The following is a 16,870-nucleotide window of genomic DNA, read 5'->3' on the forward strand; positions in this document are numbered from 1 at the left end:
TGTCCATATCTGAACTAATGACTGGCCAGAGGAATGGGAGGCTGTGGTTACTGCCAGGGGTCAGATTTCTCTGCAGTGCATGGCCATAAGGGGGAGTGGTGGAGACCTAACAGAAATCTGAGCGCCATTTGGAAGGGGGAGGGGAGAGGATGCTGGATGGGTGACCAACAATGTCCAGGACGGTGGACACGCCGTTAACTCTGCATTCACTTCACCTGGGCTCTCAGGCACACAGTGAGAACTAACAAGATGCTCTATGGAGCAGACATTGATGACACTGTTTTTAGATCCTTCAGTGCATATCTTAAATGAGCATGAGAAACAGATTCTATGATGCCCACAGGTATTTTGGCAACTTAAACAAATTGGAGGATGGCATTTCCTGTTTTTTAGAAAAGAGTTCAAAATTTATACTTCATCAGAATTTTTGTTTGTAATCCTCTGGCCAATTCCAGTGGCCAAATATCTTCCCTTTCCTCTCCCGACCTTCCAGCCAAGTAAAATTCCAGTGAGCAACTCCACAGCACTCTCCTCCTGCCCTCCCCAGCTCCAACCAGCAGATCTGTGGGTGTGTGCCGGAGAATGCCAGACTGTGGCAGTGTGGAGAAGAGCTTCCTCCTGCTTTATCGGAGGTTGAGCTCTCCAAGGGCAATCAACTGGAGCAGGCCGGGTTTCATCACAGTCATAGCAGGCGCATACGCCCCGGTCTCCGCACTACAGTTCTTTTACCACTTTCCCGACCAAGAAATGCTCAGGACACTGGCTCAAAGTTGCTCAGAGAGCAAGCAGCAAGTGAAGTGGAAAAAGATTAAACTTTTAAAAATAGGATTTATAAAACTCCTCTTTTCAACCTGGAATATCTAAATCTTAGGTTAACAAGACAATCTTATGAATTGATCCTAGTAGGAAGTGTGTTATCAATCAAAATAGGATGAAAACAGTGTATCTGTGTCACTCTCACTGAGGGTTAGCCTGGCTTATGCTTTGTAGAGCTTTTAAGAGTTTGCATGGGGAAACTCTGTCAAAACTCCTGGCTCAAGAAAGCTGATGGCCCTGGTGAGAAAAATATGCTCCTGACCAGAATCTCTCGTGGATCCTGATGCCCAACAGCGTGCCCATGGCTAACACCTGACAGAGCCCACTATGTGGGTACAGAGTTCTAAGCAGTTTCATGCATTACTCACTGAATGCTCACTTCAGTCCTTTGAGTAAAAACTGTTATCCCCATCTGATGAGGAAGCTAAGAGACAGGGTTACCCGAGGTCACACAGCTAGTCAGTAACAGAAGCAATCAACAAATACTCTGTCAAAGAACCTGGGCCCCACAGTGGTAAAAATAAACCAGCCCACTTTTTGAACAGAGGAAATGGCAGGATCACAATAGAACATCCCTGAAGTACGTCAGTAAGTCTAGACACCTATTGCTACCCAGAGGGAACCAGAGTTTGCAGAATCCTTAACTGCCAGCAGGTTGGAGTTTTGTGGGTGGACAGTAATCCGTGGTAGACAATGCTGACAGGATCTGGTACGTCACATTTGCCAGTGGACACAGGGCTTACAGTGAGGTAAATTCCTGGGGATGGGTGAGAAAACCAACCTGGATTACTGTAGCTGTGACCCTGATTATGTGCACCTACCACTGTCCCCTGTCACTGGGCGCCCAAGGGAAGCTGATCGGAGCCAGTCAGAAGTGGATCTGTGGTACCCACAGTGGGCTTGTAATGGAATCTTCCTTCCAAGGCAGGAGGTCTCCCTACTGCCCTGTGCTCCTTCTCGCAAAGGAGCAGCATGGGGCTGGCAGGCAAGGCTGCCATGACCCTTACCACTTGAGTGTCTTCAGCTAGCACTGATGGAGCACGTTATGTGCCATGCAAGCTCCGGACATGCCTCATTTCATCCTCACCACGACCCTGTGAGAGCTCCGTGCCCAGCTATACCTGCATTGTACGGATGAGGCTCAGAGAGGTGAAGCAGGAGACCCACAGTCAAACAGCTGTGAATGGAGAAAATGGACACAGCTTCACTGGTCCCCGAGCTCAGGCTATAAAGCCCCTGCTGCGTGTCCCAGAGCGAGGGGAGAAACGCTGCCCAGACTCAGGCAGCGGCTCCTGCCATAGGGCCGCGTCTCCTGCGCAGGTGGCCTCACTCTTCTGTTCTCTTCCTAGGAAGCTATACGGCACCACTCCTTCTTCCAGGGGGAAAGGAAACTGGAATATGGAAATGTTGATGAAGCATTTAAAGTGGTTGATCAAATTCTTGAAGGTAAAACGATCCGAAAGAAAGGGTGAGCGGGGGAAGCGACCCTGGAGGCCTTCTAAGCGTGTCTAGTCTAGAGCTGCCTTTGCTCTCGAGAAATCAGCTCAGAAACAGGCACCTCGTTCACAGATGGGCTTCCCTCTGCCATGAGTGTGTGTGTGTGTGTGTGCGTGAAGAGCTCAGCAGAGAGGCGAGGTGGGAGGCCCAGGCTTTGCCCATGGCAGCCCCCTGCACTGACCACCTGCCCCGCCATGGCCTCAGTTGTTCTGTGGATGTTGTCTCTTCCTGTTCACAGTCACCCTGCAGGTGGGGAAATGAGGCTCAGAGGGGTTAAGGAGCGCGACCACGGTCATACAGCAGTTGCTGAGGGACAGAGCTGGTGGTGGAGTCGGTAGCTTTGTGTCAGGACCTCCAAACCCCACGTTTCCTTCTCTTTCCTCCTTTCTCCCCTGACTTCTCCCTCCTCCCTCCCTTCCCTCTCTGCTTTCTCCCTCCTTTTCTCTCCCCTTCCCTTTCTCCTGCCTGCCCTTGCTTCCGGACTTCCTTCCGTTGTGTATATGTGTAATTAAAATTAAATTTTCCTCTGAGAAAATAGTTGATCTGAACTTTCCAATAAAAATTTTGTAACTTTTTATTTAGGAATAATTTTAAATTTACAGAAAAGTTGCAGAAACCTTAAAGAAATTCCTAATTACCCTTCACCCAGAATCCCCAATTATTAACATTTTGCACTTGCTTTATCATTCTCTTTCTCTCTTTCTATATAAATATCCATTTTTTTTCTGAGCCATTTGAGAGTAAGTTACAGACACGCTGCCTCTTTACCTCTAAATACTACAGTGTTTATTTCCTAAGAACAAGGGTATTGTCTTACATAAACATACAGTTATCAAATCAAAACATCAGCACTGACGCAATGCTATTATTTAATCTACAGACCTAATTCAAATTTTGCCGTTTGTCTCAATAATGTCCTTTATAGCAGGAAAAAAAAAGGATTTACTGTAGGTCTTAACCGATCAAGTTCCCGCTGTGCTCTGCTGTCACCCATGCTGTGGAAGACCTGCCATCCAAGATCTGATTTCCCCAGAGGCATTGCTGGGTGGGCGTGGGCGTCTGTCCCATATCTGAGGGCAGGAAGTAAAGCATTTGATGTTGTCTGTCTTGAAGTGAATTTCAGGGACATTGGCCTCTAGGTGGTAGTTAGAAACTACCATCTCCCTAGTTTTTCTTTCCACCTTTGATCCCAAGCTCAGGAAGAGTCCGAAGACGTACCAGCCCCAAACATAGAGCCAGAGTCAGCCCGCCCACATGAGCTCAAAGCCACCATGTTTCTTAGCTCCACGGCTGTGTTAAACCTGAAGCTGGTCACAGCTCACTGGATGATGGCATCTGTAAGCTGTAGAAAAGACACCGTGCGCCATCACCTGCTGGTGTTCCTCGGCGCCCTGTCTTATTAGCTGTGGGACTTGCAGGGCACTTCTCAGGGCTGAGTCTCCTTGTCTTAAAATTGTATGGATAAAGTGATACTGATCCCAGAGATCCCTTATGAAGATCATAAGAGAGAATATGTGTGGGTGTTTGGCGCAGAGCTTGACACACAGCAAGAGATCCATAATGGTGAGTGATGATTATTATTAGGTTTAGTGTTTTGTTGTTGTTCTTGAGCTAACACACTGGCAGGCATCCATTCATCAAACCTAGGGTTTCCCAGTTTTCCTCACTGTGAGATGTTTATGAGACCTGCCTGCAGAATCCTGTGCCCTTTCTTGCCATTCTGGAGTTGGAGGATCCGGGTGGCCCAGGAGTCTGTTTCTGACAGCTTTTCACGATGCTCCTGGTGCTTCTTGCTTGGGATCAGTAAAATGTGGCACTCTCCAGGGGTGAGCTTGTCTTGTGGGAGAAGAGAGGAGGGGGCATTTTTAGCACAGAGTCCATGGTGTGAGCATCTTGGAAATAGCGATGTTTGGGGTTCCCTGCACCTGTGCCATAGTATGTTCCTGCCATAATGTTTTGTGTGAGAATTCAATTGTTGTGTTTTCCTTAACATCTTATTTAGTTCAGTTGGGTACTTTGTTCAATCTGTCTTTTACTTGAATTTTCACTTCTTATAGCCCCACACCCTATTGATATGTATCAAAGTGATACAGGAGACTTTAAAAGGGACATTTATACTGCCTGTACGTTTTCATCCTCTTGACTTACTAGTTTGAGGGTTTTTTTTTCCTTATTCTGTAATTGTCATTTGGGGTCAGAATTTTTGAATACTTATTTCACTGAGAGGTAACTCATTGAGAGTGATAATAACAGCACTCTCTCTGCCCCTAGGAAAACGGGTGTTTCAAGAACAAGAGAATATTTAAAAGATAAAATATGTGGGGCATTGCGTCAAGTCTTAGACTGTGTCCTTGAAGACAGTGATATTCTTGTTTGCTTTGACCCCCGTGGAGACGTGTGTCAGCCCTCCCGGACCCTGGGCTCCTGGCACCAGAGGGCCTTAAAGGTCACCATTTAAAATCAGATCTGCCTACATGTCCGGCTCTGAAGTCAGCATTCTCTGCTCTACATTGTGCTACTTCTCATTTATCTCTTTAAAATTCCGTTCGCGGGGTGGGCTTTACCCTGGAGAGTGTGGATGCCGATCTCTGGAGCAGCATTTGCAAGAGATCTAGGAGCTGAGACGGAGAGGATCTCCCCAGCCTGGCCTGCTGGGCGTGGTACAGAGCGACTGCTTCGTATCTAAATGGCTTTTTCGTCTTCAAGGGCCTCTTATTAAAATGTAAATATTCCTGGAGTCATCACTCCTAAACCGTTAGTGGGATAGCATTTTATCTCAAGGATTAGTTGAGCAAATTGATTTCCAGCCAAGAGAGTTGAGAGCAACACCTAGAGTGAGAAAGGGCGCCGTGGGTCGAGGGCTGTGGGATGGGCGGCACAGTGGAGCAGGGTTCTGACACCTTGCTGACCTTCAAGGTTTAAACAGAAACAGTTCCGTCTAATATTTTTTAGTTTTGTATTTTTTAAATGAAGTAGATGTTTAACAATTAATTCTGGGTGGATAAGTGGAAATGCTAATACTGCAAACCATGAATTTGAGCCTACCGACAGTGGGTCTTTTAACGTACAGTCTTTGATAAAAGCTTAAATTGAGAACGAGATCTGAATTCTTTTTTTTTTGAAGATTGTTTTTTCCTTTTTCTCCCCAAAGGCCCCCTGGTACATAGTTATGTATTTTCAGTTGTGGGTCCTAGTTGTGACATGTGAGATACCACCTCAGCATGGCTTGATGAGCAGTGCCAAGTCCGTGCTCAGGATCCAAACCGGTAAAACCCTGGGCCTCTGAAGCAGAGCATGCGCACTTAACCACTCGGCCACAGGGCATGCCCAAGATCTGAATTCTTGACATTTTAATTGTTATATTTTATAAATGAAACAGAATTGGCTCATTTTTCTATGCTTTTTTTTTTTTTTTGAGGAAGATTAGCCCTGAGCGAACATCTGCCATCAATCTTCCTCTTTTTGCTGAGGAAGACGGGCTCTGAGCTAACATCGTGCCCGTCTTCCTCTACTTTATATGTGGGACGCCTGCCACTGCATGGCTTGCCAAGCAGTGCATAGGTTCCACACCTGGGATCCGGGCCGGCGAACCCCAGGCCACCGAAGCAGAACATGCTAACTTAACTGCTGCACCCATCTATACTCTTTCTTTACTCAGATTTTAGTTAAGATAGGAAGTGCAGACAGCAATACGAAAGATTTCCTTGGGAATCTCCCTCAAGCAATTTGCAAATCAGTATTTTGGGGTATAATTTTTAATTTTTTAAAGTCTGCGTTCCACGTAACTTGATGCCTGGTCATAATTGTGTTCTGTTTTTTCCCTCTATTTTTTGTTTTTTTCCCTGTGATTTGAGCAGTTACTTGGTTTTCAGCATTCCTTTTTATCTGTAGTGTTCTTGAGTGTATTTCTTTGTCTGGTTTTTCTAGTGGTAGTTCTAGGTGTTAAATTTTATTTATCTATATTACAGTATATCGTGTAGCAACATTTTATCACTTGAGTAAATTATAGAACCCTTACCTCCCTTTTCATTCCTTTACTCTCCCTTGTTTATAATATCATTGTCTTAAAAATTCCCTCTGCATTCATTGACTACCACATGAAGCAATGTTACAATTTTGCTTTAAATGCAATTCGTAAAACTCAAAAAGAGAAGGAAAGTCTACTGTGTTTACCTGTATTTTTATTCTTTCCATTGTTCTCTCTCCTTTCTGAACAGGAACAGAAATCTCCCTGTTACAAGATTCCTTTTTTTACAAAAGACCATTACTCGGGACTAGCCCTGTGTCACAGTGGTTAAGTTTGTGCACTTTGCTTTAGCAGGCCCGGGTTCGCAGATTTGAATCCCAGGCACAGACCTAGCACTGCTTGTCAAGCCACACTGTGGCGGCATCCCACATGAAATAGAGGAAGATTGGCACAGATGTTAGCTCAGCAACAACCTTCCTCACACACACACAAAAAGATCATGTCCTCTCTGTTTCAAAAACTTCCCATAATAACTTAGTTATTATTGTAGGGTAGACCTGTTTAAGACAAATTCTCTTTGTTTTCCTCCATCTAAGAATGATTGACTTCCTTTTCATCCTTCAAGAATATTTTCACTGGATGTAGAATTCTGAACTGACAGGTCTCTCCACGCTTGAAAGATGTTGTGCCAGTTCCTCCAGCCCCCAAGTTTCTGATGAGAAGTCGGCTGCATTCAGAGTATTTTCCCCTGTAGGTGGGGTAGTGTTTTTCTCCCTCTGCTGTCAAGATAGTTTCTTTTTTTTCACTTTTCTGAAGTTTGACTGGGATATGTCCTGGCATGGATTTCTTTGGATTTATCATATTCCCAAATATTCACTCAGCTTCTTGAATCTGTAGGTTTGTGTCTTTTGCTAAGTTTGGGAAATTTTCAGCCATTGTTTCTTCAAATACTCGATTTCAGTGACCCAAATTTCAGTCTTTTATTATAGTTGTACAGGTCTCTGAGGCTCTGCTCATTTTCTTTTCAGTCTTTTTCTTTCTGATGTTCAGATTAGGCAATTTCTGTTGTTATATTCTTGTTTACTGATTATTTCCTCTGTTCTGTTGTTGAGATCATCCATTGAGCCTCTTAAATTTTGGTGGTTGTATTTCTTAGGTCTAAAATTTCCATTCGGTTCTTTTTATATCTTCTGTTTCTTTGCTGAGATGTTCTATTTTTTCATTTGTTTCAAGCGTTTATGTAAATGCTCGTTGAAGCATTTTTATGATGGCTACTTTGAATTATCCTTGTCCAATAATTCCAACAGCTGTGTCATCTCTGTGTTGGCATCTGTTGATGATCCTTTTTCATTCAAGTTAAGTTCTTAGTGTGATGAGTGATTTTCAATTGTCTTTTGGTCATTTTGGGTATTATGTTACATGACTCTGAATCTTATTTAAATCTCCTCTTTTACCAGACCTCTTCTGACCGGGTGTTGGTGGGTAAAGAGGGGTGATGCCTTGTTATTGCTAGGTGGAGGGTGGAAGTCCACGTTCCCCTCATGGTCCCACTGACACCACCCAGCAGAGGGTTTGGGTCATCTCATTACAGCCTGATAAGAGCAGGAGTCTAGGTCCCCCCTCAAATTTTGCAGATAAGGATGGGGCCACAGTTTTTTCTATAGTGTTTGGCTGGAATAGAGTGGTTATTATATAAAAGTTTTCTGTCCTGCTAGGTTTCTCTTTCCTGGTCGTTTGGCTAGAGAAAGTAGGCTTTTCTTGGGGCTTTTTTGGTCTTTGCCTGTTGGTGTTTTCGGATTGCTGATGTCTCTGCACTAAGTCTAGGATATATGAAGCAAAGAAAAGCAACAACAGCAAAGCCCACTGAAGTCACTTCGGGTCTTTGCTTGGGTCCCCAAGTCCCTAGCAGGTCTGCCTTCTTTTCTTTGCCTTTCAGAGTCATTTTATGTTTCTTTTATACGTTACGTCCAAGGTTGTTAGCTGTGCTTAGCAGAAGAAACAGGAAGAAGTGCATCTACTCCATCTTGTCTTGGAACTGGAAGTCTCCTTGCTGTAATATTTTGACTCTGGACAGTCACACGCCTTTCCCTAGGATTCTGTGACCTCCTGTATTGGCAGACATGATAGAGTCTGCTAGAGAACGCTACTTCAAATCTGCATATATAGTGAAAGCTGAATATACTTTGTGGCCCTCCACTATGCAGCCTACTGTCCCAGCGAAGCACCATCATTGGAATTTCTCCATAATGGGATAACAGCTGGGGGAATGCTACCTGTGCTATCAGACAGCCTCTTTGACTCTGGCGTACTTTCCTATAATAGGTGAAATACATATGGGAGGTCAAGAACATTTTTATATGGAAACTCAAAGCATGCTTGCTGTTCCCAAAGGAGAGGATCAAGAAATGGATGTCTACGTGTCCTCACAGTTTCCCAAATACATACAGGTAACATGGGGCCTCTGTGGAGGGGATGTGGCTAAATGGTTTCTGCCAGCATAATATACCAAGAGCAACTAGAGGCAAAAGTGTCATTTCAGAAACTGAAAGAATTTGGAGCACTAATACTCAGTCCATGGAAGTAGGGGCCTTCTGTTTGTGGATCTGTAAATTTACAACCAGATATGTAATCAGCAATGGGGCCTAACTCACAGGAAGCAGTCGGGAAACATTCTGGACAGAATGCAACCAATCATGTCATCAGCTAGGTTAGAATTTACACAGGCGGAGGAATTAAGAGAATAAGGATTTGCTAGGTTCTAGAATTATCCAAGAAGTCCCATGAAGACCGAGTCTTCAGTTTGGATTCATAGGGAGAGTGAGTTTTGTCTCGACGGTGAGAAGACAGGCCATTTGCAGGCAATTCCACGCCAAGATCAAATGCCACTCATGCGTTCATTTAGTCACTTGTCCCTTCTGCACACACTTATTGCCTGTGTCCTCTGTATCAGGCAGCGTGCATGTAAGAAAGAGGAAAGGCACAAAGATGCCCATGCTGGAATGGAAGATGCATTTAGGGGGGCTAGTTTAAGCATCAGGGTGAAAGTAAGGGGAACAAAGCAGAGGGGTCGTGATTCAGTAGGTCGTAAGCAGCCAGTGTCATGACCAGAGCAGGTGGAAGTGTGGGAGTGTGGAGACTGAGGCAATGTAGAAGGTGGGACAGTGAGAAGGGCCAGGTAAGCCCCACCCCAGTCCTGTTCTGCTCCTCACTCCCGGTGTGACATGGGGCTCATCACTTCATCCCTGTGGGGTCCCCATCTATAAACATGACCACTAAACAATATGGTGGCAGAGAAGAGCAAGGCCTGCTTCCAAGGAAGACCTGCTGGTCGACTTCAGCAGGAACCCAAATGGGAGGAGAGGAGAAACTCCAGGGGAGACAGGAAGACGCAGGGGAAGACCCCAACCTCTCACTGCGCCAGGCAGCGTCCGCCAGGGATCAGTGTGGAAACGACACTCTGGGTGTGGTTCGTGGGAAAATTTTAAGAAATTTATTAACACAAAAATATCTCATTGATATTGAAAGGACTACTTAATATTAATGATAGTTTTGGCAATATCATTATAGCCAAGTACCACTGAGACCAGGCATGGATATATGCCCAGGTCATTGGAAATCATCCCGTTCTTAGTATAAGCACACAGTTTGTGTATCATAGACATTACGGAACCAACGGGTCAGGGCTGTCCCCCTCCTTGCTGCAGATGAGTCAGAGTAACAAGAACTGTTATCACTCACAGGACATAGTGGCTGCAACCTTGAAGGTCCCAGCTAACAAGATCATGTGTCATGTAAAGCGTGTTGGTGGGGCGTTCGGGGGAAAAGTGACCAAAACTGGCATCATGGCGGCCATCACCGCATTTGCTGCAAACAAGTAAGTGGAGAAAATCTGCTAAATAGAAAAAAATAAAACAAGGTCATGCTGAATATTCACAATATCAGGGTTAAGGAGGAAGAGACTGGGTCAAGATTGTTTAAAATCACATATAATATACAAATACACCAACAAGTGCCACTTATTGCAATGTCTTTATCTTATACTGTCAAACTACACACTATGAGAACCAAAATGAGAAGCAAAATCAGTAACTGAGAAAGAATAAAAACCACAGCAAAAATGCTGTAATACCTGGAGAGTAGACAGAAACAGGTCCTGAAAGGGTCGGGGTCACTTGTCCTTCGCCCCTGTGAGAGAGAGGTCTCAAAAGATTCATATGTTCGTGTTTAAGTAGCGGTTTTGCTTTTGTTATGCTTACCTTATTGCTAGTACCGTTTTCCTGTGAGCATCTCGAAATATTCCCACAGGAAGCTGTCTTTGGAGCAGGCACAGCTAGAAGGCTTAATTTCTTTGCTGAGTAATGTAGGTCAGTTCCTCTCTCCATGAGACACGAAGATGCTGATTCCAGACGTGTCCCGTCAGGGAGCACTTGGCAGTCGGACACCAGTCGAGTTTCTCCGTTTGTAACCAGTCTGTAGTGTGGCCTTGGGACTGTTCACCTACAGCAGAGGCTGTTGTCACAGTGGGAAATACCCCCAAACGATACCCTGGAGCCTCTGGCACCCAAGAGCCTCCTTCCCATAAGTAGTGAATGCCAGGCGTTGTGCCTCGACCCAAAGGGAGGGGAGGCCACTGTGTGGGCCTGAGACCAGCACAGCCTGGGCTCAGGGAGTAGTTCTGTTAGGTGTGTGGACACCATTCAAGCTCTCGCTAGGTGTTATATAAACCCCAGATAAAACCTACTTGGTGAGGGGCTGGCCCGGTGGCATAGCAGTTAAGTTCACGCTTTCTGCTTCAGCGGCCCGGGGTTATCAAGCCATGCTGTCACATGGTCCCACATATAAAACAGAGGAAGATGGGCACAGATGTTAGTTCAGAGCTGATCTTCCTCAGCAAAAAGATGAAGATGGATGCAGATGTTAGCTCAGGGCTAATCTTCCTAAAAAAAAGCTACTTGGTGAAGGAGTTTACCTCTCCTGCTTTTTTTTCTGTTTCAGACATGGCCGTCCAGTCCGCTGCATTCTGGAACGAGGAGAAGACATGCTAATAACTGGGGGCCGCCACCCATACCTTGGCAAGTACAAAGTGAGTAGAGGAAGAAGGGGGGCGGAGACGATTCATGTTGTAAATATGACACTCCATCAGTGCAGACGGCAGCATTTGGCTTCTCTCTAAAGGGGAACAGCAATGAGCAAATCAGCAAATTGTGCTTCTTTCTAACTTTTTATTCCTTGTGCTGGCTGTTTGATAACTGGCTGGTTCAACAAAGCTTTTCTGCTTTGTTCAAAGATTTCTGTTTGTGAAAAAGTACTAGACGGTATTTGCTGGAGCAGAGTAACTGGAAAGCGTGAGGATATGCATCTTTGAAAGTAGATCTGAGAACCATGCTGTTCCCACACACTTTAAGAACAGAACAATTCCCATAACAATAGTGTTATGTGAAATTGCAATTATTTGCCAACAGGTTCCTCAGTTTTCAATATATCAAGAGTATTTTTGTAAAACTCTGTCCCGGAAATTCCTAGAAAAATTTCCATAGGAGAAAATAATTACTTTTTGCTTTATAAGAAATAGGTAGTAGTGAGAATGGACTAACTGCCATAACAAACAACTAAAAACTCTCAGGCACTTAAATGTTTATTGTGTTATTTCTTGTTCAGGTACCAGCCCAGTGGAATAAGTCGGGGTTGGGAGCAGGGAGAGGAGAGGACCCTGCTCCAGAAAATCATTCAGGAACTCAATGCATTTCCATCTGATAGTGCCACCATCCTCCCCTCGGACTGTACTGTCCAAAATGGAAGCCACTAGGCATAGATGGCTATTTAAACTTTAAGTTACCTACATTAAAGAAAATTAAAAATTCATTCCACAGTTGCATTAGCTATATTTCAAGTGCTCAGTAACTACATGTGGCTAGTGGCTGCCGTACTGGACATGCAGGTATAGAACATTGCCGTCATCTCAGAAAGTTCTCTTGGATAGCACTGCCCTAGGGACTCCGAGTCCTCTACCGGACCTTCTGCAGAGGGCAGAAGACTAGGGAGAGAGAGCAGGAGTGTTATGTGAGAGCTGTTTCAGGCACCAAGACTGTAAGTGTGGACCTTGCCTCTATCTACATGTCATTGGCTGGGACTTTGCTGCCTAACTGCAAGGGAGGCTGGGAAATGTAGTCTTCCTGTGTGCCCAGGATGAAAGACAGCAGGATCTGTTGAACACAGCATTGTCTCTTCCATGGCTGGTGTACCTGCATGCATATTTTTAGAAGATAAAAATGTGTCTGTTTCAACTCACATTCTCTCTTAGCTATATTTTGAATCTGCTTTAGTTCAACAAAGATTTATTAGAGAGAACTTTGTCCTGACAGAGATTACATTTTGGGAGTTGAGGGAGAGACAAGACTTACACATGTGAGGTCATTATGAAAGTATAATAATGCTGGGTTTAAGATGAGGCGCACATAGTAAAACTACACGAAGATGAATATGACGTTAAGTATGTACGGGAGACATCCTAGAGAAAGTGATCATAAATGGCCTTCAAGAGTGGATAGGCAGACAATGACTAATGATTGGATAAAGAGATGTGGTATATATATACAATGGAATACTACTCAGCCATAAGAAAGACATAATCATCCCATTCACGACCACATGGATGGAGCCTGAGGGCACCATGTTCACCGAAATAAGCCAGACAGAGAAAGACAAACACCATATGATTTCACTCATATGTGGAATGTAAACAAACTTTCGGACAAAGAGAACAATTTAGTGGTTACCAGGGGGAAGGAAGAGAGGGTGGGCACAAGGGGTACAGGGGCACATTTATATAGTGTTTGACAAATATTAATGCACAACTGAAATTTCACAATGTTATAAACTATTTAGACCACAATGAAAAAATTAAAAAAAAACAAAGAATGGATAGGCAGAAAGAAGGCATAGCAGGTGGTGGGAGAAGTAAGAGCAAAAATGCAGAGGCGGGAGGAACGTGGTGTGTTTGATGGGGGCAGGAGTAGATGGGGAATTAGAACACAGAGTGCTTCCCTAAGAGGAGTGGGAACAGACTGGTGAGGTTAAGTGATGCCAGACTGAGAGGAGCCTGGAGTCCCAGGATGCGGGTTTAAACTTGATCTCACGAGAAGAAGAGACTGAGCAGATCCTTGACCAGTCAAGCGTTGTAACCAAACATGAGTGCACTGGGGAGGGTGATATGATGGCGCTAGGCAGGGTGGCCTAGGAAAGAGAGAGGGTCGAGGCAGGCAGACCACCAGGTGGCAGCTGATGCTGTCAGACACGAAGCAGTTGGGGTCTGAGCTATGATAGCAAGATGTAGAAGTGGAGACGAGTCCAAGAGCCGAGACAGTGTGACAAACTTTCCAAAATACAACGGAGACTAGAACCATCAACATGACTTGGAGGTTTCTAGTAGAAAGAGCCAGGTTGGAAGGAGGAAACAATCTGGAGGGACAATGATGAGCTTGTTTGTGTAAATGTTGGGGAAGAAGTGACAACGGGACCTTAAGGAGAAATGTCCTTCACCAATATGGGATTTTATTGAAAGGACTGGATTATAGTTATAGAAGCCATCAGCATAGCAGTGATTAAGACTTTGAGAAAATAATGTTTTCTAATGGAGAAGAGGATGAGGACAGGAGATGATATTAATAATACTTGTAATGGTAATATTAATAATTTTATTTAGAACACGAGCTATATTTCAGACACTTATGTTTCAGTCACTTACCTTTAAGTTTCCGGGCATTGCCTTACTTACTGCCACTTCACAGATAGTTAGAGAGCTTAGATAGCTGGCCTGAGATCACAGAAGCAGCAGAGCCAGCGCCCAAAACTCAACCTGTTGGAATTCAAGGCCATGCCCTTGACTATAGCTTTGGTTTGAATTTGGTTCCACTTAACAAACGTCATTAAAGTGAACTTTGATAAGCTCAGATATATTGAAGCAGAGCACAGACAGAAAACAGAGATATTAGACACATCTTCAAAGGAAGGAAGATATTTATTTAAAAGACCTCCAGCAGCACCAAATGCTGCTGGGAGTTTTGATTGAATTGGGCCCTGTGAGAAGCACGTGCAGAGTACACTATGAGCAGCCCACCAGGTTTGGAGATTAGGGGGTTAGCCGGCTTTGGGGGAGAAGGTCTTGGTAGACATGTGAGCATGGGAGCCAGAATTCCAGGACCTGTGGCAAGACCGAGAGGTCAGGAAATAGGCAGTTGGTTTGCGTTAGGAGAGAAAAGGATTGATGGACCAGTAGTGATGAACTGGACAAGAGGGGTTTTTGTTTGTTTTGGTTTCATATCTTTCTCTACCCTTCCTTTCTTATTGTTATTTTCAGTTGTGGCAAAATACACACACATAAAATTTCTATCTTAACCGTTTTTAAATATACAGTTCGGTGGCATTAAGTACATTCACATTTATGTGCAACCATCACTACTGTCTGTCTCTGGAATTCTTTTCTTCTTGTAAAGCTGAAACTCTGCACCCATTCAGCAATAACTCCCCATTCCTCCCTCTGCCCAGCCCCTGGCAACCACCATTCTACTTTCTATCCCTATGAATTTGACTACTCTAAGTACCTCAAAGAAATGGAACCAAACAGTATTTGTCTTTTTGTCTGGCTTATTTCACTTAACATAATGTCCTCAAAGTTCATCCGGGTTGCAGCATGTGTCAGAGTTTCGTTCCTATTTAAGACTGAATAAAATTCCCTTGTATGTATGTAACATATTTTGTGTATCCATTCACCCATCGATGGACACTTAGGTTGCTCCTAGCCCTTGACTATTGTGAATAATGCTACTATGAACATAGGTGTACAGATATCTCTTCAAGACCCTGCTTTCAATGCTTTTGGCTGCATACCCAGAAGTGGGATTACTGGGTCATACAGTAGTTCTATTTTCAATTTTTTGGGGAACTGCCATACTATTTTCCATAGCAGCTGCACCATTTTACCTTCCCACCAACAGTGCACAAGGGTTCTAATTTGTCCACCTCCTCACGCACACTTATTGTTTTCTGTTACTAGTTGTTTGTTTTTATCGTAACCATGCTAAAGGGTGTGAGGTGTTATCTTGTGGTTTTGGTTTGCATTTTCCTAATGATGAGTGATGTTGAGCATCTTTTTGTGTGCTTGTTGGACATTTTTGTATCTTCTTTGGAGAAATGTCTATTCAAATCCCTTGTCCACTTTTTCATCAGGTTTTTTGTTGTTGTTGTTGAGTTGTAGGAGCTCTTTATACATGCTGGATATTAACCTCTATCCAATAAATGGTTTGGAAATACTTTTCCCCATTCTCTGGGGTGCCTTTTCACTCTGTTGCTTGTATCCTTTGATGCATGGGAGTTTTCCATTTTGAGGTAGTCCAGTTTATTGGTTTTTTTCTTGCATTGCCTGTACTTTTGGTGTCATATCCAAGAAATCATTGCCAAATCCAACATCATGAAGCTTTTTGCTTATGTGAGGAGGGTTCTCAAGTGACAAAGTAAATGTTAGAGAGGGGCTGGCCCCGTGGCCGAGTGGTTAAGTTCGTGGGCTCCGCGGCAGGCGGCCCAGTGTTTCGTCGGTTCGGATCCTGGGCGCGGACATGGCACTGCTCATCGAGCCACGCTGAGGCAGCGTCCCACATGCCACAACTACAAGGACCCACAACGAAGAAAATACAACTGTGTACCGGGGGGCTTTGGGGAGAAAAAGGAGAAAAAATAAAATAAAATCTTTAAAAAAAAAAAAAAAAAAAAAAGTAAATGTTAGAGAGACGTGGTCCCCGGCATCAGTATCACAGTTCAGTTCTCTTTCTCCAGGCTGGATTCATGAATGATGGCAGAATCTTGGCCCTGGATGTGGAGCATTACTGCAATGGAGGCGCCACCCTGGATGAGTCGTTATTTGTAAGTGTTTTAGGGAACAAGTTCACATTCTGGAAAATGCTACATAGAATGAGTTATTCCATAAAATGTTCAATAGTCAAATAGTATTCAATTATAAAAGCATGAAGACCCTTCTTGCAAGGATAGCCATATGTTCCTGGGGCCCCCACAGTGGGCCCAGAGATACTGGCCAAGTCTGTGTCCGTGTGTTAGCTCCGAGTTTCCCAAGCTTAGAGCTCTTTTCCCAAATGCAAGCATTAGACCTCAGTCATGGTGTTGCTGATACTCTGGACTGGATAATTCTTTGTTGTGGGGGCTGTCCTCTGCATTTTGGATATTTACCGACATCCTTGGCCTCTACCCAGTAGATGTCAGTGGCACAGCTACCCTCCAGTCTGATGAATAAATGACAAGAAATAGGATATATTGGATTCTATGAGGAAGCCATTTGGTTTAAAACTAATTTGCCCTGACCTCATTTTTCCAAAAAGGCCTGTTGAGGCTGCCTGGTCCATCTGTTTTAAACATTTACAATGTCCCAAAGCTAAGGATGATGCCCTTACAGATAGGGATGTAGCTTCCCCCTCATACCACCATCTCCTTAGGGATAAGCATCTCTTCCTGGAAGCGAAGGATTAATCACCTACTTGCTGTGCTCACCTTGTGACCACTGACTTGCTAGCTAAGCATCTCGTG

The 16,870-nt window shown here is 44.2% G+C and overlaps 1 protein-coding gene across 6 annotated transcripts in view; it reads left to right on the forward strand.

Annotated features, from left to right (window-relative positions):
* The window catches only part of AOX1 (aldehyde oxidase 1), a 73,143-nt gene that overhangs the window by 37,178 nt on the left and 19,095 nt on the right, over nt 1-16,870 (forward strand). For all 6 annotated transcript variants that reach the window (XM_070240625.1, NM_001287267.1, XM_070240623.1 and 3 more), the window contains 5 exon segments: nt 2,166-2,262; nt 8,603-8,727; nt 10,021-10,154; nt 11,276-11,363; nt 16,109-16,195. In XM_070240625.1, coding sequence (XP_070096726.1) covers nt 2,166-2,262; nt 8,603-8,727; nt 10,021-10,154; nt 11,276-11,363; nt 16,109-16,195 — 531 coding nt within the window.

This window comes from Equus caballus, chromosome 18, assembly GCF_041296265.1.
Source record: "Equus caballus isolate H_3958 breed thoroughbred chromosome 18, TB-T2T, whole genome shotgun sequence".
Taxonomy (NCBI): Eukaryota; Metazoa; Chordata; class Mammalia; order Perissodactyla; family Equidae; genus Equus; species Equus caballus.